The sequence below is a fragment of the Molossus molossus genome, unplaced genomic scaffold (genome assembly GCF_014108415.1).
Source record: "Molossus molossus isolate mMolMol1 unplaced genomic scaffold, mMolMol1.p scaffold_m16_p_3, whole genome shotgun sequence".
NCBI classification, from domain to species: domain Eukaryota; kingdom Metazoa; phylum Chordata; class Mammalia; order Chiroptera; family Molossidae; genus Molossus; species Molossus molossus.
In genome coordinates, this window is record NW_023425366.1 from 116,772,891 (window position 1) to 116,793,588 (window position 20,698).

General features: G+C 46.4%; 1 protein-coding gene across 1 annotated transcript in view; it reads left to right on the plus strand.

The window, feature by feature from the left end:
- Positions 1-20,698, plus strand: part of LOC118641404 (ectonucleotide pyrophosphatase/phosphodiesterase family member 7-like) — a 47,367-nt gene that overhangs the window by 12,179 nt on the left and 14,490 nt on the right. Inside the window, exon 3 of the mRNA XM_036278580.1 lies at positions 13,123-13,268. Within this exon, the coding sequence (XP_036134473.1) occupies positions 13,123-13,268 (146 nt within the window). The remainder of the gene's footprint in view (positions 1-13,122; positions 13,269-20,698) is intronic.

A 20,698-nucleotide genomic window follows, 5' to 3' on the forward strand; every position in this document is an offset into this window, starting at 1 on the left:
TCAAAACATGCTAAACTCAGTGAATTGAGAGGCCAAATGTGTTTGGATAAAATCAGTGCTCTTCAGCGGAGTTTGGAATCACAACAAGCCGCTTTCACTAGGCCTCGCTGGGACAGAGACAACGTTATTCAGACGAGTCATGTAGCGAGCGAGCTAATGGCAGAGAAGCTGAGGCCTCACGCAGAGGAGAGTTGGTGAACGAGCACGTGGTGGCTGCTACGGAGTGTTAGCACCAGACAAAGTGAAATTGTTTCAGTGTTAGTCTGTCTCCGAGAACCGTCTCAGATCAGAGTCCTGACTTAGCAGAAGGTATTGAAAAAACACTGAAGGATTCTGCAGGAGATTTCCAGTTTTTCTCTCTGGCTTGTGACAAGACACTGGACATAACAAATATGGCCCAACTTGCTGTTTATGTTCGTGGGAGGACTGAAGTTTGACAGGTGAGAGGAACCGCTGTCACTGGAAGCCACGCATGGTGCACCACAGGAGGTGAGGACTTGTTCGAGAGGCTTGTTTTATCAACGGAAAACCTTGAGCTAACATTTGAAAAGTGGCCTCCCTACCGATGGAGCCCCAGCCATGACTGGTTCACAAAAAGGGTTAATGGCATTTGTCAAGAAAGAACTGAATCATCTCAGTCTTGATCCAAGTGATTTTATTACATGCCACTGCATCATATACCAAGAAAGTCTCTGTGTACAGTCATTGGAGCTCAACGATGTGATGTCAACAGTATGGTCATGCATACATTTTGTCAGAAGCAGAGGGTTTAACAGCCACCAGTGTAAGAAGTTACTGAATGGTCTTGACTCTGAGTACAGTGATCTTGTTTATCACTTTGAAGTATGGTGGCTGAGTCGCAGGTACATGCTCATGAGGTTTTACAAACTGCAGGATGAAGTCAAGCAGTTCATGGAGCTGAAGGGGAAACCTGTCAGGGAACTCAATAATAGCAAGCGGCTGTGTGATTTAGTGTTCATGGTGGACATTACCAAGTACCTCTCAGAGCTGAACGTCAAGCTGCAGGGCCCAACCAGCTGCTCGGCTCCCTTTCAAACGTGAAATCATTTGAAGCTAAATTAAGGCTGTGGAAAGTGCAACTCGAAAGGAGTAACACAGTGCATTTCCCCACTCTGGACGGACAAAAGCCTCCTACGACACTTGAATATGCTGGTGAATGTGCAAAACTAATTGAGGCATTTAATGAAAGATTCAAGGATGTGAAAAGTAAACAAATGGAGTTGAACATCTTTGCTACATGGTTCACTGTGGAACCAGCTGATGTGCCCGGTAACCTACAACATGAAATCATTCAGCTGCAAAGCAATGATGAGCTGAGAGCTAGGTACAGTCACCTCCCACTGCTTGAGTTCTATAAACATTATGTAAGCCATGATGAATTTCCCACTTTGAGGAGACATGCATTGAAATATACATCTGTGTTCGGAATAACGTAATGCTGCCAGCAGTTCTTTTAAAAACTTACCACCGCAAACAGTTGACTGTGCTGCAGACTGACTGATGCAAACCCGGAAAAGCAGCTGCGAGTAGCAGCAGCATCAATACCAGCTGACATCACACGCCTCACCAAAGAAGAGTTCCAGCGATCGCATTAGGGGTGAGTTAATTAAATATTTGACCAACTATAGCAGGCTAATTTTTAAGTTGATAATTTTGTAAGGCCTGCAAATGGTGTTATAAATATCCAAATGGCCCTAGGCACAAAAAAGGTTCCTCGCCCCTGGTCTAGGATCGAGGCTGTGGGGTGACATTCCCCCTCCAGCTCCCCAAGGCTGGGCACTGGGCAGGCCTGCGTATTCATCGAGATCCTCCCCTCTCTCATTGGATGGGCTATGACTTCCTCCAAGATGGTTTTCTTCTTGCTGCCTGGCTCCATCCCCCTACCTGCCACCCTACCCCCCCCCCCATGCCACACACACACACACACACACAAAGCAGGGCTTGGCCACAGAACCTGAAAGTTCCTTAAGATGGAAATATATATTAGTTTTCTATGGCTGCGAAACAAATTGCCACCAACTCAGCAGCTTAGAACAATAGCCAGTTATTGGTCAGTTTCCATAGGTCAGGAGTCTGAGCATGACTGAGTTCAGGCCTCTGCTCAGGGTCTCACAAGGCTGCAATCAAGGTGTCAGCCAGGCTGGGGTCTTCTCTCAAGCTCACACGGTTTTTGGAAGAAATCATTTCCTTGCATCTTAGAATTCATGGCAGCTTGCTTCCTCAAGGCCAGAAGAAGCGCATCTCTCTCCTCTAGACCCTCTGTTAAGAGCTCACCTGATTAGGTCAGGCCCACCCTGAATAATTTTCCTTTTGATTAACTCAACGTGACCTGATTAGGGCCCTCGGTGACATCAGCAAAATCCCTTCAACTTTTTCATATACTCTTTGTTAGAAGCAAGCCACAGGTAACACCCATGTGCAAGGGGAGAGACTCAAACAAAGCATGTATATGGGGGACAGGAATTTGGGGGGCCATCTTGGAATTCTGCCTACTTCAAACAGGTCTTTGATGGGGCTCAGAAAATCAGGGGTTGAGCATCAGCCTTTGTTTTACGGCAACAGGAAACGAGATGGTGCCCCAGAGTGGATCTCCAGAAAGCCCCTAGAATTATGGTGTAACCGCTAAGCCCCAGGGATCAATACAAAAGGGGCAGTGAGTGACCATAGAGGCTGGATTCCCCACATTACAGTGTGTCACCATGTCAATATTAGGCCCTTCCTGTTGCTTAGGTTAAAACGATGAGGACGATGTTGATGAGGAGGAGGATTTTGAAGAGGAAGAGAGAAGAAGAAAGAGGAGGAGAAGGAGGAGGAGGAGGAGGAGGAGGAGGAGGAAGAGGAAGAGGAAGAGGATTATTAATCTGAAACTGATACTGGACACTAAATGGGTCCGAGACCACCTGTCACTACTTGAGCCAGATTAAGAAGAGACAGGGTTGAATCATAAATGAGCGTTTATTCCAATAATGCCGGCAGTATGGGAGAGCAGTTAGTCACCCTGTAAATTCTGCTCTGAGACATTTCATTTCAAACAACTCTTATATAGGGCTAGTGGGTGGAAAAAAGATCTAAAGTCAGTGAGTTCCCAGAGACTGTCTTTTTTCATTGTCCTCACAAAGATTAGCCCGGGAACACTGCCTCTCTTCAGATAGATTCTGTCCTTGATCTGGGCTCCGGGCTGCCTCGTCTTCAGGGCTGATTTCTCCTTCTGTAACATGTTCTTCAGTTTCCCGGGGTCTATAAGCAAATCTCTTTTTTTTAGTGACTAGTGAGTAGTTATTAAACAACTGTGATTCTATTTCTATTACATGCCCCTCCCCTATCAAAACTACTTACATGGCCCTGGCCGGTTTTGCTCAGCGGTTAGAGCGTCGGCCTGCGGTCCAGAGAGACCCGGGTTTGGTTCCCGCTAAGGGCGCATATCTCGGTTGCAGTTTGTCCCCGGCCCGGGTTGGGTTGTGTGGGTGGCAGCCACTCAATGTGTCCCTTTCACATCGATGTTTCTCTCTCTCTCTCTCTCTTACTCTCTCTCCCTCCCACTCTATCTGAACAAAAAATGAAAAAATGTCCTCGGGTGAGGATTAAAAAAAAAAAAACTACTTACATGTATTTCCTAGGGCTTCATAACAAAATACCACAAACTGGGAGGCTTATAGCAACAGAAATTTGTTGTCTAGCAGTTCTGTAGGACAGAAGTCTAAAATCAAAGTGTCATTAGAGCCACACTCCCTATGAAACACATAGGGAATCCTTCTTTGTCTCTTCTTAGCTTCCTGTGTGTCACAGGGATCTCTGGTCTTCCTTGGCTTATAGTTGCATCACTACAACCCTCCGTGAAATCCATGGAGTTCTCCCTGTGTCTCTGTCTTCACATAGCCATCTCCTTATAAGGACACCAGTCATTTGGATTAGGGGCCACCCTACTCCAGAATGACTTTATCTCTGCCATGGCCCTGTTTCCACATAAGGCCACATTCTGAGGTCCTGGAGTTTAGCTTCAACTTATCTTTTTCGAGGAACATAATTCAACTCATAACGGTCCTATAACACATAAGTCATTGATATCTTCAGGTGTGGCTACATCCAGGTTCTCAAATATGTCATGAAAATAACCTATGTGTGTGTCCCTCCCTCCCTCTTCTCTCTCTTTTTTTTCCTAAGAGTGACCACAAAATTCCCAAGATGACTCATTGGGCCGATCTGCTTCTCAAAACCAGACGCTGCAGCCAGGGGTTTGGAATGATGCTGAACACCCAAACTGGGGCCACACGCCCACCCGCTGGTCAGGGTGGGGGTGGCCAGTCCCCCACACAGCGTGTGGACTGTGAGTGGTGGGCGGGTGGGTCCCCAGTGGAAAATCACAGGGACGAGCAAGTGGAGCAGCACTGGCAGAAATGGCAGGAGCCCACCACCCCGGCCCGGCGCAGGGATGGGGTTTGCTGTCCGGAGACCCAGTTCTCAGTCCCAAGAAATCACACCTCTGTCTACGGGGCTACCCACAGGGCATGGATTCGGTGATCACACTTGCAAACAGCCACCTCCCAGCCCTGTCCCTCCACCTCCCTGAACTCTGTCATTATTCCCCTCAGATCTCACCCAAATGAAGAGCCATCCTCTGAGGGTTAGCAGCTCATTCTGCTAGTTGAAATCACCCACTTCCCCTCTCTCTTGAGAAGCCTGTACTTACTGTTCCATCACTAGTAATGACAATGAACATTTTTGCAATCTCAGTTTTTATTGCAAAATGATTGAGGACCAGTAAAAGTAAGTTATGCTGTTGAAACTAAGGAAATCCTGCCAAGCAAATGGTGGGCGGATAGGAAGTCTTATGGCGGCACCGTAAATATATTCTCTCCCCCAAGGAACTGACTAAAATTAAGAAGCTATCACCACTATGTTTCAGACAAAAATCTATCAAAAGCATAAGCCACGATGTTATAATTTGACAATTTAAGATCTAGTCGCAAGGATATGGCCCCAGGGTGAAAAGGAGATGCTCCATAACTAGACGGTGGTCAAGAATAGTAAAAGCGAGGTCCTCTCTGTTCAACCTTGTCTCCTTCCTCGAAAGGACACTGGATGGTAGCCTCAGGGCTCCTGCTGACCAGAAATTAAGTTTCTCCCAGTTCCAGAACCTCGCCCCAGGGCAACCCCAAAACAGAGCCACCACTTACAGCCATGTAGACTGTGTACAGCATAATTCGGAGGGATCGCTTTCATGAATAACGTGTGGGTGGTGCCCTCTGGAGGTGTGCAGGGCACAACTCACACAAATAATCAGTAGCTTACATTCCATCCCAAAATCAACCTCGGAGGTAAAAACGTCCCATAGATGCAGTTAGTCATGAGTCCCTCTCCTACAGGAGACAGGAACGAAGGAAGTCTCATGTTTCCTTTGTTCCTCAACCTCAGCACTATCAACATTTTGGGCCAGATCATTCTTTGTCTTGGGGGGAGGGGCTGTCCTGTGCATTGTAGAGTATTTAGCAGCCTCCCTGGCCTCTGCCTAATAGATGCTAAGAGCATCCCTCCCCAGTTGTGACAACCAAAACTGGCTTCTGACATTGTCAAATGTTTCTTGGGGGATAAAATCACCACCTGGTTGAGAACCCCTGGACTAGATGTATAATATGCTAAGCACATGTAAATCAGAGAGCCGAAGGTCACACATATGACAATCTAGCCAGTGGGGGGGAAAGTCTGCAAGAGATAAGAGAGGCAGGAAAAAAGAAAGGAAATTAAATTCTTGCTGCCGGTAACAATACAAGCCCAGTAGATGTTGTTGGAAACCTAGTCAGAAGATTCTGTAAATGTTAATCAGCTCCTATCCTGCTCCCCCAGCAACAGCTCCCCGCTAAAAAAGTCCTGGAAGGCAATAAAGCCCAAAACACAGGCAAAGGGCCAAGAAACCACTGATTGAGACAAAAAATGTGCCCTGGCCTGTTTGGCTCAGCGATAGAGCGTCAGTCTGTGGTCCAGAGAGACCTGGGTTTGGTTCCCACTAAGGGCACGTACCTCCGTTGCAGTTTGTCCCTGGTCCTAGTTGGGTCGTCCGGGAGGCAGCCACTCTACGTGTCCCTTTCACGTCGATCTTCCTCTCTCTCCCTCCCACTCTATCTGAACAAAAAGTGGGAAAATGTCCTCGGGTGAGGATTAAAAAAAAAAAAGTCCCTCCGACACCTGTCCTTCCACAAAAGGAGAAAAAAATGAATCATGAAAAAAATTTGAAGGCTTGGAAACCAGGGTATCTCCTAAATTTTCATTATGGAATTTTCTGCAGAAAAAGTAGAGAAAATTGCACACTGAAGCACTGGGTAGCCAGCTCCAAGCTGCAAGAATGTGTCCACATTTTGCCAGTCTAGCTCCACGGTCCCCCTACCAATGCCCCTTTCTTCTTTCCTTCCTTTCTTCCTTCCCTCCTTCCTCCTTTCCTTTCTGGAATCTTTTAAAGCAAATGCCAGACATGAGGTCATTGCATCCACAGCAAACACATCAGTATGCACTTCCAATCCAAGAGTTTGGTTTGGTTTCTACATGACCGCCACACCGTATTTAACAGATTTAACTTGAAGAAACTGGAGTTCTTTCAAGTGGAGAAAAGATCTAATTGCTACCTCAGCATCTCTCCTACTAGTGCTACTCACATTTGAATGTATATATGAACCTCCTGGGGATCTGGTTAAAACGCAGATTCTGGTTCAGTGGATATGTGCTGGGGCCTGAGAGTCTACATTTCTACCAAGCTCCCAGGTGATACAGACACTAGGGGTCCATGGACCACACAAGAGGAAGGGTCAGCCCAAAACACCACAGCAACCAAGCAAAAAATCATGACTGCTCTGGATTCCAAGGCCCTGAGTGAGAGGACAGGCTGAAACCGCCTGAGACTGATAGCACACGTGTATTAGTTTCCTGTGGCTGCTGTAACAAAGTACTATAAGCTGGTGGCTTAAAGCAACAAAATGTGGAGAGGCGAGAACTCCAGAATCCAGGTGCCAGCAGGGCCGTGTGCCCTTCAGAGGTTCTAGGAGAGAACCCTCCCTTGTCTCTTCTGGTGGCTGCCAGCATTCCTTGGCTTGTGGCAGCATCACTCCAAGTCTCTCCCTTCCTGGTCACATTGCCTCCTCCTCTCTGTGTCCTCTCCTCTTCTGCTTCTTATAAGGAAATTTGTCTTTGGATTTACAGCCCATACAGATAATCCAGGATGATCTCATCTCTAGATCCTTAATTACTTTTGCAAGGACCCTGTTTCCAAATAAGGTAACATTGACAGGTTCTAGAGATAAGAATATGATCATATCCTTGGAGGGAAAGAGCCTACTACAGTGGTAAGAGGGAAAAGTGAAGTGAGGAAAAATGCGGAAGCAAGGACAGATCCTGTCCCTGTGACAGCGGCCAGCCCAAGGTAGAACTGTGTGTCAATAGGATTCCCAGATGGAACTCAAGGGCAGTTCATCTGCTTCCAGCTCCTTAGAGAGAGCGTTTCTGTTTCTGACCACAGCTTGAAGGAAGAGGTGGGGGTGAGAAAGCCCATCCTCTGCTGGCCTAGTTCCTAAGGAGTCGTGCCTCTGCCTTGGAGCCATTCTCAAATCTTATCCAAGGATAAAGTGATTTATTTCCAAAAGAAGCAGCGTCAGCATTTCCCATTTGCATTTGCACACAAGCAAGAGCAGCTTAGTGAAGTGGGTGCCCTCGGGTTTTATTTTCTCCATCCAGAGAAGGCCTGCCATCATCTGGTGCTAGAGTTGGGGTCAAGCCTCATTTCTATAGCAAGAGTTGATAAGGTATTAAATTTCTATTGGTGCATTGAGACACCTATTCTCATTTCAATCTTTTGTTATGCTATCAATGGGTAGCACCCAGGGTTGTAGGCTTGGGGTGAATGTAGTTTTGAGCCCCATTGTAGGCTATTTTCCCCTCAGTGTCATGGCTGTGGTTCTGAATAGGCTTGTCTGCTCACGGTTGGGGCACTGGGTTGATAAAAAGCGGTCAGTTGACTTGATGTAGCAGGTGCTCTTCCTCACTGACTTCATACCAGCTGGTGAATAAGACACTTCCTTCTTTGGTTTTGGGTATGTGAACTTAATGAAGCACTGGACCTTACAAAACAGAAGGAAAATGAAAATACATTTATAGCTTATATGGTAGATTAGTAGATCAGTTCGAAGGAATTATTCAATGACACATAGTAGGTCCTCAAATCATTGTCAAGTAAGTGAATGTATGAAAGTATGTGGATGCCTAAATGGACTATTTGCAAATATATATACTGTTTCACCTGAAAATTAGTAGGTAGAAGCTGAGGAAATGTGTGTGGGGGGGGGCTCTTACTGAGTTAATAATTATAGCATGGTTTATTTTAATCCTACTAGAGTATTTTTTTTCAAATTGACTTTTGACTAAATCAAGCTCTGCTTTCTATTTGTTCAGGTCATAACTGGTCATCTGCAAATGGGGTGGGGAGTGGGAGGGAGTTCGTTCAATTAAATTCAACAAGCATCTGTTGCATGCCTATTACGGGTAAAGCCCTATGCTTTGTGCCAGGGAGATATCAAAATATATGAGGCGCTGCCCTACTCTCAGCCGTGTCAGAGAAAAATGGTTGTAAGACACAAACATCCATTCACGCTAGCTCAAGGGAAGGACTGAACTGCAAGGCTCTAGCGGGCAAAGTCATGGACATGAGAACCAAATTAGAGGCCATTAGAGAATGGAAACATCCTCTTTCTGGCTCTCGGAAGCGCAGTGGTCTTTTTTCATCGGCCCCATGGACTTTCTTATCTCTGCTTCTCTCACTCACACCGTCTTTCTCTTTCTACTCATGGTCACCATGGTAGACAGCAGAGCCCACCGCCAGCTGATTAGCTACTGTGTCTCTTGGTTCAAGTCTTGAGAGAGAGAGAAAAAACTGAATTTCAGGACAACCAATTGAATAGAGGGAGGAGACGTCACGTGGCACAGATACGGTGCCTAAACCCAACTTTCAGCAGGATTTATGAGTAGGGAGGTTCTAAGAAAGTGTACCTGTGAGCACGGCAGGCACTCCAGAACATACTTTTTCTGTTTTTAACTCTCTCCCCTGCCCCCTCCCCCGCTATAAATACCATGAGCTAATCTAGGCTAGTACTTGGCCCAAAATATTTGAGAAAGGGAAGGAGAAAGGAAAAGTTGGACCAAACTCTGGACTTCATGGCTTCCTAACTTCATGTTGTAAGTTTGAGAAATAAAATGTCGGCCCCTGAGAACTAAAAGAAGGAGCTGAATCTATCTGGGTTTGTTCCCAGACCTGAAATGTTTGGCTGGGTGAATTTACCCACACCTTGGCATAACTGATATGGTGTGGGAGGCTGCATTGTACCCTGATTAAAAGCAAAATTGGCATGCAGCAGGCATCTCACTCACAAGGAGCACTCATCCCAATTCCTGTTTAACTTGCATAATTACCCACATCACCAGACTGAAACAGCATGCATGACAGAGCCAGAAGGGCCCTTGGAAATCGCTAACCTGGCTTGTTTTACAAAAAGGGAAACTGAGGCCCGGTGTGAGAGTGAGGGCCAGGGTGAACCCTCTCCTCCAGTCCAGCCCCCCTGGTGCAGCATCACACTGTAGCTTCTCCTGACCTGAGTGAAACCCACTCCTTTGCCGCTTCCGGAACTCCAGGCACAACCAACAGTGGACGCTTCACATAGTTTTTCCAGCCAGGTCCCTGGTTGTCTCTCCAGAGTAGAAAAGGCAATTTAAGTAAAATGTGAAAGCTGCTCCCTAGAGCTGTTTGTTCCTCAGCTTTTCTTCTCTGTCATGTGTCGCCCACATTCCAGAACTGGCCCTTGACTGGGATAAAGGGGCCCGAGCAGCGGGAAGGAGGAATCAACCGGGCAGTGCAAGCCTCTCTGGGTCATTAGTGGTCCCCAGGCGCTGGCCGGATTTAGAACATGCCTTTAAGTGTCAGGGTGGAAATAACCCAAATACCACAGAGATGGCTCTCTTTGTGCAATTACTGAAACTAGCCCTGCTGCCGCATGGAAGGGTCATGCTTCCTGAGCTCATTTTAGCTTAGTTGTCTGAAACTTGGGTAACATCGTTTTGAGGGGGAAAATGGGTTCTATGGTCGGTTCCCAGGCTAGTCTACTGAACTGAAATGATAACTGACCTCTGGGCCCCAGGGCATGCGAGCAGCATCCTAAGGGACAAGGAGGGGCAGTTTCTCTGTCCATGGCATCCTTTGCTTTCTCCCATCCCTTCTCCCAAGTCCTCCCAGTGGCTCTGGACCCCCAAGCTCTCCCAGATACTAGAGTGAGCCAGGTTTTGATGGCTGCCTGCCCTCCCCCTGGTTCCTTGGTAATGGGACATCTGCTAGAATTAATATATATATGTTAATGACTAACACGCATGTGTGAATGACTAACAGCCCCTGAACCAGTAATTCTGGTGTGTCAGTGGGCATTAAAACCACCTGGAGAGCTTGTTAAAACACAGGCTCCCAGACCCCATGCCAGAGGTGAGGATTCAGCAAAGGCTAGAATGGGGACCAGGGGATCTGTGTTTTAACAAGCAATTCAATTGAGTCTAGGGCTGGTGGTAGAAAACAACCACGGGAAAACACTACAATGGGTGAAATGGCAGGCGTTTGTAATCCTAGGGTGATTTGCTTTTACTGGGCAGGAAGATAGCACAGAATCCAGAAGAATGCAGGTTGAAAAAGAAAAAGGCAAAGTAGAGCCGCTCCCTGAGAGAATTATCTCTGCTTCCACGTCATGTGCTGGAATTGGCGTGGCTGACCGGGAGAAGCAGGCAGTACAACAAGCAGAGGGCTCTCTGCAGATTCCAGAAGGCTTCCATCACTCATCTGTGAGGCTCGAAAGGTTCTTGCCCCTTATGGCCACTACCTACCAGTAACAAAGTGCTCCCACTCGAGGTAATCAACCCCCACTCCTGAGATACAGTATAGCAGCGATTGAAAGCACCGGCTGTAGATGTTCAACACCATGAGACATTGAGAAATGCAAGTCAAAGCGCAATAAGATCCCACTTCCCATCCACTAGGTTGGCCATCATGAAAAAAAAAAGGAAAATAACAAGTGTTGGTGAGGACGCAGAGAAATTGGAACGCTTGTACATTGCTGGTGGGAATGGAAAATGGTGCACCACTGTGGAAAATAGTCTGGCGGTTCCTCAAACCAGAGTTACCATGTGACCCAGCAGTTCTAGCCCCAAAAGAATGAAAAGCGGAGACTCAAACAGATGCCTGGACATGAATGTTCATAGCAGCATTATTCACAGTCGACAAAAAAGTGAAAATAACCCAAATGTCCATCAGCTGATGAGTGGATAAACAAACTCTAGTCTACCCAAACATGGAAAGGAATGAAGTACAGAAACATGCTACAGAACAGATGAACCTGGAAAACACTGTGTCAACAAAAGAAACCAGACACACAAAAAGTCAATACTGTATGATTCCATTTCTATGAAACGTCCAGAACAGACAAACCCGTAGACAGAAAGTAGATTAGTGGCTGACCGGGCAGGGGAATGGAGGAATGTGGGGTGACTACTAATGGATACAGGGTCTCCTTTGGGGGTGATGAACGTATCTTGGAACGAGAGAGAGGTGATCATTTCACAGCGATGTGACTACAGAAAATGCCACTAAATCGTACACTTTAAAATGTTAATGGTTTATTTTAAATTATGTAAATTTTACCTGAATAAAATAATAAAAATGCATGAGTTATAGCCAAATGTCACAAGTTCAAAGCCTGGCTCTGCCGCATGCAAACTCTGTGCCTCAGTTTCCTGTAAAGAGAGAAATCTCTAAAGGTAACAATCGTAATACCCACTTGCAGGACTATTGGGAGAATTACATGAACTAATGTCCCTAAAGAACCTGAAGTGTTGGTGCGCAGCATGGTAATGTGTGCTCTATCACACAGGCAAACCAAGGCCAGGAGGGTTGGGGGTTTGTTCAAGTTCACACAGCAAGTCCAGAAGTCATGGCGGGGTTGGTGCCCAGCTCCTGTGGACCCTAGATCCCTGACCAAGAATCCTGATACTCCAAGGCCCCAACCCCTGGTAGCACACAGACTCTTTCCAGTAACCTCACACGCAGCTGGATGGCTGGCCTACCTACAAGGTGGAGACAACTGTGTCAAGCTTTATAGCAACAACTCTTTTTGCATCTTCCTGGTTGAAAGCCTTGGCCACCCTAGGGGGACTTTATCCACCAGCAACCTGGTGGTGACTCTGACCCAGCAGAGAGCTTTTCCCTTCCCTGTTCCCATGACCATGAATGTCCTTGGACATAAGAGAAATCATCACTATCTTATTACAGTCAGCAGGGTCATCCTGAGTCTTTCTCTTCCAGAAGTTGGGAGGAATAGGAGCTCAGGTCTCCCCTTAGACTGTCCCCTATGTGCACTCCCCTTGTCCCTGGTTCGGTGTAAGATCACAGGGCTTCTTCATACTCGGTTCAATTCCTGTGTCTTCAGGAACAATCTAGTTTATTCCCATTCCCCAACATCCGCCTTCCTCCCTCAAGTACAGAGAAATTAGTCTACACCCATTTATGTCCAGAAATCCTTCCTGATTCCATTGGCTCTCTTGAACAGCACAGCCCATGGGAGTCCTAGAAGAAACCCTGGGAAGTTTGCTGAGAATTGGGCTGACTGGATGTTTAATATTGAATCAGAGCATCACAGGCAGAAGATAAGAAAAGTAATCCCACAGGAAGTGTCCAAATCCCAGGCTCTTAGCTTCTAGACGCAGACTAATCCGAGGAACCTGGCCCCCTATGCCCTGCCTTCCTTCCTCCTTCATCAGCTTCCACAGCCAACACCAGTTCCCCGTGCTGAAATCTGTTCCAGGGAGCAGATCCAATCTGGCATGTGTGAGATGTGATAAGCCTTTCCTTTGTGGCTACCAATGGTTGCCCCTCCAGAAAGACAAGTTGGAAGCTCCTGGGTGGCCACCTGGAGCCATAGTCCACCAGAAGACATAGGCCAACCAGGAGGATGTTGGGAGAGGTGGTCTTAAGACCACATTAATACCTCTAGCAGAATCCATTCATAGAACTTATACCTTCCCTCCTTTATCCCTCAGGTCGCTGGATTGAAGATCACGGAGTCATTCACAACATGATGTTTAACACTGAGACAGGCTGGAAGTACTCCTTCAAGACCACACAGAACAAGACTGAGTGGTGGGACAATGGCGTTCTCCCACTCTGGATCACAGCCCAGAGACAGGTACCGTCAGAAAACCTAGGCTGGCTTCCAGGGATGTTGCCTCTCATTCTAAGGCACGTGGGATGGAGATTAGAAGCTGTGTGACCTTAGGCAAGTGATTTAGCCTCTCTAAGCATCTGTTTCCTTAAATGTGTACTAGGGGTCATGATGATGTGCTTATTTACTAGATTTGATGTAAGGATTAAATGAGATATGCGTGAAAAGTGGTGGGCACAGAGGAAATGCTCAGTAACTTTTAGCTGTAATGAATGGACAAGTCAGGATGAAGACTGGCTTAATCATAATTGTACCACCAGGGCTCATCACAGAGTCTGGACCCAGCAGCACTTTAATAAATATCTGTTTATACACTTTCCTCAGACTTAGGCATAAAAGCCCTTAGGAATAAAGTTGACCATTTAATGCATCTTCAGGCCATGTAAAAGCTCTGATGAGAGCATTTTCTTGAAAGGATTCCAGTGGCCATTCATTATTGCTTTGAAAAGGCCGAAATCAGAGCTGTGTGTTCAACACCCAGCCCCAAAACCTGTGGCCAGCTTTGCATTTTGTCAGTGAGCTTCCAGTCGTCACTTCAGAAAGGGTCTCTTCTTCCCCAAGACACCGGCCTTTGCTCCAAAGCTATCCTGGGTACTGGGGCTCCATCTCGGTGCTCTAAGCCCGCGCTAAGCATGTCACATTGCAAGGTGGTGTGATGCACAGTTCCGAGTGCAGTCTGTGGACTCAGAGTCCCGTAGCAGGACCCCGGCTGCCTCCACCCTCTCCAGCTGTGTGACCTTGGCCAATGACATCCTCTCTGTGCTTGAGTTGCCCCATCCATAAAGTAAAGATTGTCAGAGTCTCCGCTTCATAGGGTCATTGAGGGGATTAACTGAAATAATGCCTGGAAGGTGCTTAGATCTAAGCGTTCAAAAACGATCAGTCCTGCTCATGAATGGAGGCTGAATCATTTTAGCACTTCCTCAGCTGGTCACTACAGCTCTATGCCAGAACCATCCAGTGGAACATTCCACGATGACGGACATGCTCTATCGCACACTGTCCAATATGGAAGCCACTAGCCACATGTGGTTATTGAGCCCTTGAAATATGGCTAGTGAGCCTGAGGAAATGAATTTTAATTGCATTTAAGTGTATTATTTTTTGTTTGTTTATCCTCACCCAAGCATATCTTTCTATTGATTTTTAGAGAGAATGGAAGGGAGGGAGGAAGTAAAAGAGAGAGAGAGAGAAACATCGATGTGAGAGAGACACACTGATCAGTTGCCTCCCGCACGACCCCAACCCTGGGGCTGGAGATTGAACCTGCAACCCTGGTACGTGCCCTTGACCAGAAATGTAACCCGCAACCCTTTAGTCCATGGGCCGAACCTCTACCACTGAGCCAAACCATCCAGGGCTAATTGTATTAAGTTTAATTAATTTCAGTTTAAATATAAATACATTGCCCTGGCCGGTTTGGCTCAGCAGTTAGAGCGTCGGCCTGCGGTATGGAGAGACCCGGGTTCGGTTCCCACTAAGGGCGCGTACTTCGGTTGCAGTTTGTCCCCGGCCCTGGATGGTCTTGCGGGTGGCAACCACTCGATGTGTCCCTTTCACATCGATGTTTCTCTCTCTCTCTCTCTCCCTTCCTCTCTCTCCCTCCCACTCTATCTGTACAAAAAATGGAAAAATGTCCTCAGGTGAGGATAAAAAAAAATACATGTAGCTAGGAGCTACCATATTGGACAATTCTCTAGAAGAATCACAGGGCGTGGTCAATGATCCTATCCTTTCTCAGGTTCATTTTTCCCCCCTCGCTGTTGGGCCTTAATCTGTCACCATTTTAAACTTTGAGGCATAGATCATGCAAGTAAATTCTGTCCTCCTAAGAAAATCATGATCACAACATTATGAGCCAGGAACTGACTTAAGTGCTTTGCATATATGAATGTATCACAACTCTGAGGTGGCACTATGATTATACTCACTTAACAGATGAGTAAATTGAGGCACAGAGCAATGCTATAACTTCTCAAAGTCACAAAGCCAGTAAGAGGCAGGGCTGAAATTTAAACTCACTTTGGGTTCAGCAACTCTTAACACTTAACCATGACATATCACTTCTGTGGCCAAAACATTTACCTGTGGATTTCAAAGTAAATCTTTTATTTGCCTCACTGCTAGGGAGGTCTGGACGGTTTTCTTTACTTCTCTATTCAAAACCCAGGGCCTCTCTAGTCTCTTGCCATGGTTATTTGTCCACTGGCATGGGGCCTCTGGTAGTATTCTCCTTTCCTGTCATTTTTCTTATTCACAGTTCTCGTCTCATTGCCATTTATTTGCAGGACTTTGTTTCTTTGTGCTCAATTCATAATCAGAGTGTTTTTCCTCTTTGCTGAATTCATAAGTGGTTGTGCAGAAAGAGGATCTGGTGCAGGGCCAGGCGACTGACAACACGCCACTCTTTTGGCAAGTGAGTGTCAAATTGGTGTATCTTGTTCTGCCACTGTCAGCTCCTGCCACGGGACAGGGCCATCGGCCAGCTTCCCGCAGGGAGCTGGCAGAACAGCTGCTGCAATCAGATCGACCCCGCGGCCCCAGGCCAGCGCCCCAGGAACAGCAGTCCAGCAGCCCCAAATGCTGTTCGGGGGGGGCGCATCTGCATCGCCAGGCAGGCTGGAGGAGGGGGGCCTGCCCCGTATCTGTCAGTAGGAAAACCCATCCTTCTCCCAACTCTCTTCTCCATGAACTTTGTGGAGGTTGATACAGGAAACTTTAATATGACTAAAATGTTTTCCTTCGGTGACACTAATGCTGCTGGAGTCCATCAAGATACACAAGAATAGACTTGCCTTGGTGGACGATGCCTGAAAGATTCCTGACCACCTTTGTGTCCACTACTCACAGCCACGAGCATACCGCATTCCAGCAGGACTTCACCAATGGTCAGCGTATAGACCAGAGTCTCCGTGTAGAGCAGGCTCGGATTTTCAATGAGCACCTCCAATAACTGAACGTGATCAGTGGCTGAGATATTTCACCACATTCACAAGTCCTAATTCTCACAGAAAGGCAAGCAGCCATGACTGTGAGACCTAGGAAAACCTAGGGGCATGCTCCGTCTCTCTCTGGAGAAGCCGTAGAGTGTATTAAGCAGTGAGGTGGCAGAGGGTGATCTGAGTGAGATCTTCATGGGTGCCAAGAGTCTGCAACAGGACACAGTAGGCAACTTCCAGGAGGGAATTTGGGGAGAGAGTGGGAGGACAGCTATGGATCTTGGTTTGCAGAGTAAGCCAAGTCTCCTGGACAATAGCTTGCAAACTTGGAAGAGCTGTGAACAAGATATGCCTAGAATAGCAAGATAATGCATCCCAATATTGGCCCAAACTGTGTCTTTATTATGCATCATAAAGTCTCTAAGAATAACAATCTCTCCTCCAAATGGGGTGGGAGGGGGAGAAAACAGAATCTTCAACATCTAGCTGCCTTCTGCTCAGTGACTCCTCCTAAGCACAGAAAGGCAATGAAAACACCCAGAACCAATTTCAACTTCCAAGTTTCAAATACATGAAGCCCATCTCTTTCCACTCAATCATTCCCTGGAATGACTAACAAACTCCTTTCCCTAAGCCACACATACTCCCCACCAAAGCACAGAGGCCTTCATAAAATATGTGCCTTGTGACATTAATTCTGTCACCTGAAGGAAGAGACTAGATAAAATGCAAAACCAAACGGAAACTTTTCCTCTAATTACTGAAGAGTTTGGAGAGTCTGTGCAAAACCCAACAGTCAGGATTTCCCCATAGTACCAACTCTTGTTTTTAAAATGCAACTTAAAAGTAATAGCCACATTGATGCAACACTACACTAAGGGAGAATAATGAACCTAATAAAACTAGCGATTTTCCAATTGCTATTGCTACTGGAAACACTGATTATGCTAATTAAAGGGTAGAATAGTAAATACCAACTCTTTTGCATCCAATTAAGTGCTCAGATTATTTCTCAGAAGTATTTGTTGAAAATAGCACTTTTGATTATCATGGGTTCCAAATAAACACAGCCGTGTGTGTGTGTGTGTGTGTGTGTGTGTGTGTGTGTGTGTGTTCACTCACATACACATTTCTCTCTGGAGCTCATTTCATGGAGCAGCAAGGCTCTTAAAATTCTCATGGGACCAAGTGAGAAAAATCATAGTTTCCTAAGACTACAGAATATCTTTAAAGAAAGTGCTGAGAATACAGTACATGAAAACAATTCCATTTCAAGTTGAGAACATCTGAGATTTTAACATGCAAACGTCAGGAATTCAACTGGATATGCAGGGCAGCCTAAGTCCCTCAGCATATCAATGTCAGTTATTCTAAACAATAAAACAGCCAGCCAAACGACATCCTACAAAATGTTAGAAGTGTCATCCTTCAGGTCAATTCCATACTTGAGAGCAAAGTCAACTTATGTGTAATTTAAACAAAGCACCTTCCCTAAAAACTGAGAATTATGTCAACTGCCAATCAGAAATGCAATAAATAAATATTAGAGGATTTGCAAGTTAAAGCAGCCGTAGAAATTCTATTATCGAAAGAAATGTACTACCTGTGGAGGTTACAAAGAAGATGCTAGAGCCCAAAAGAGAAAGCGTTTCTGTAACTCTTAGTTCTATAAGTTAACCAGAAAATATGGTTCATGCATTCATTCCAGATGTATGTAATCAACAATTAGCACTTACTCTGAGCCAGGCTTGTTCTAGGTCCCAGGAAAAGTGCAGCCAACAAGACAGACATGGTCCCTGATCTCCTTGAGCTCACATTCTGGAGGAGAGAAACAGACAGTAAATAAGTTAACAAATCAAGATAATTTCAGGTTGGGGAAAGCACTTGAGAGAAAATAAAACTGGATCCACCTAATAGAAACTGAGTGCTGGAGGGCAGAGGGGATCATATTTCACCTCTAGCTATGGGTAGCAGAGCTCCTGGAGCCTTGCAAAGTATTTGGATGGAGTTTCCTAAAAGCAGAGCCTGAGGCAGGGATTCAGTGCACGTACTGCATTGAGGGAGCGGGAGTAAGGAAAACTGACAGGGCAGGGGGAAGAGCTAAGTGACATGTGGTCCCAGCTGGAGACCAGTTTCAGCCTGACCCCATGGAGAGCACTGGAGCATGAACTGAACCCCAATGTTCTCCCACCAGGAGGCCAGGGAGTTGGTCTCTTGTCCTCCTGTCAATCACTGGCCACAGGCTGCTGGGGGTGAAGGAGCAATATGAGACACCTTCCCAGGCGACACAGGACGTGGCTACTTGGGTGAGGGTAATTTTCCAGATAATGAGGCAGCTGAGTCATTAGCCACACTCACAGAAGTGGCTGTGGGTGCAATAGTCCAGTATGGGGATCTGGATGGGGCACCAATGGCACCCCTACAACTTCCAAATTGCTTTCCTACTTCTCAAACATACATGGGAAGTTTTGGGGAGGGAGGTTCATCGTTGTTGTTAATCCTCACCCGAGGATATTTTTTTCCATTGATTTTTAGAGAGAATGGAAGGGAGGGAGGGAAGGGGAGAGAAAAAAGAGAGAGAGAGAAACATCAATGTGAGAGAGACATCCGTTGGTTGCCTCCTGCACACGCCCTGCACACGCTCTGACTGGGGCCAGAGATCAAACCTACCACCCAGGTACATGCCGTTGACCAGGAATCAAAGCCATGACACTTTGGTACAGAGGCCAACACTCTAACCACTGAGCAACACCTGTCAGAGTACAAGGGAAGTTTTGACATTACTCTTGGTTATACCTCTCTGCTCATTTGTTGACAAAATAGACAAAATCTAGGGGCCATTATCCCAAAACTCTTCCCATTTATTCTCCATACTGTCAGCACAGTTTCACCACCACCATCCCTTGGTTTTACTGAAGCCAATGAATTTTAAAGTGTTTTTCAAAACATCCAAATCTTGGGTGATACAGGGAGCCTCACAGAATAGCCCTCAAGGTAATAGCCTAGCTGAGATGAAGGAAAGTACTTGTTCCTTAAATAAGCAGGCCATTCATTCACTGAACCAAAAATCTATTCATTTCTGCCTACTATGCACCCATTCCTGGTTGAGGAACTGCTTTGCAAAAACAGAACCTATTTAGTGAGATGTGTCCATCTCATTAACACATTGGTAAGCATACAGAAAATTATTTTCTTTTATAACTATTTTACCAAGCTTTGTCCAAAACTACCTTTCAGCTACGGAGCAGATCACTTAAGAATATTTTTATGGCCTGGCCAGTGTGGCTCAGTGGTTGAGCGTCAACCCATGCACCAAGAGGTCGCCGGTTCGACTACTGGTCAGGGCACATGCCCAGGTTGTGGGCCCTATCTCCAGTGGGGGGCATGCAGGAGGCAGCCAATCAGTGTTCCCTCTCATTGATGTTTCCATCTCTCTCTCCCTCTCTCTTCCTCTCTCTTTTGAACATCAATAAAGAAAAATATTTTCATGACTTTGCAGTCACGTTTATTGTTAAAACAGCCCCATTTCTGAAGACTCAGTTCTGCTCATGGTAGAACCTTCATCTCAAATCCAAATCAAAGCTCTCCTCCCCAGACGTCCCCTACCTCTCCACAGACCCCACTGGTGGCCCCGGCAGCCTGGAGTAGAAGGAGCGTGGCCTGTGCTCTACTCTTTCAGATACATACACCCCTCTCCCCAGTTTACTCTTTGGAGACAAGGAGAGGAAAAAGACATAAGCTCCCCCCATGACAGATTGTAGGGAAGCCATGACCCTTTTCCTATTGGCTGTAATTTGCTGCCCTGTCTAGCTGCCCATGGCCTGACCGAGGTGCGAAGGTCACCAGGTCCCACTGACAAGGGTCTCCAGTGTCCAGCAGCAATCCTAGGCCTCTCTGGGGCCTTGCAGGACTCAGCTCCATTTCATAGCTGACCCATCTCATTCCTCTATTGTAAGGAAATCAATGCCCATTCTACAGCCATTTCTGCCACTACTGAAGTCCTCCGTCTCATCTTCCCTCTGCAGTCCCCAACCCTGGGGTATACAGGTGCATTCTAGATTGACCTTCAGCACCCTGCAGGAAATGGAAACTACAGGAAATAATCATGGTCCCCTCTTCACCTGACCATGCTGACTCGCCCAATGCTCTTTGTCCCTCTCTAGGAAAAATAAAAGCTAAGCTCATTGAACACTTACTAATGTGTTCTATGTGCATTTGGTCCTCACAACCACCCCCATGAAGTGGCATAAGCATCTCCATTTTATAGACGTGGAAACTGAAGTGGAGAGCATGAGTTGGGTGCATCCAAGTGGTGGGAAAGGATATAACCAGGCAACCCAGCATCAGAGCACACTTTCACCTGCCATATTCTTCTGCCTCTGGGCAGGTCGTCATGCCCAGTGGTTGAGCAAACATCTGCACAAGACAGCAGTCTCCTCCTCTTGCAAACACCCC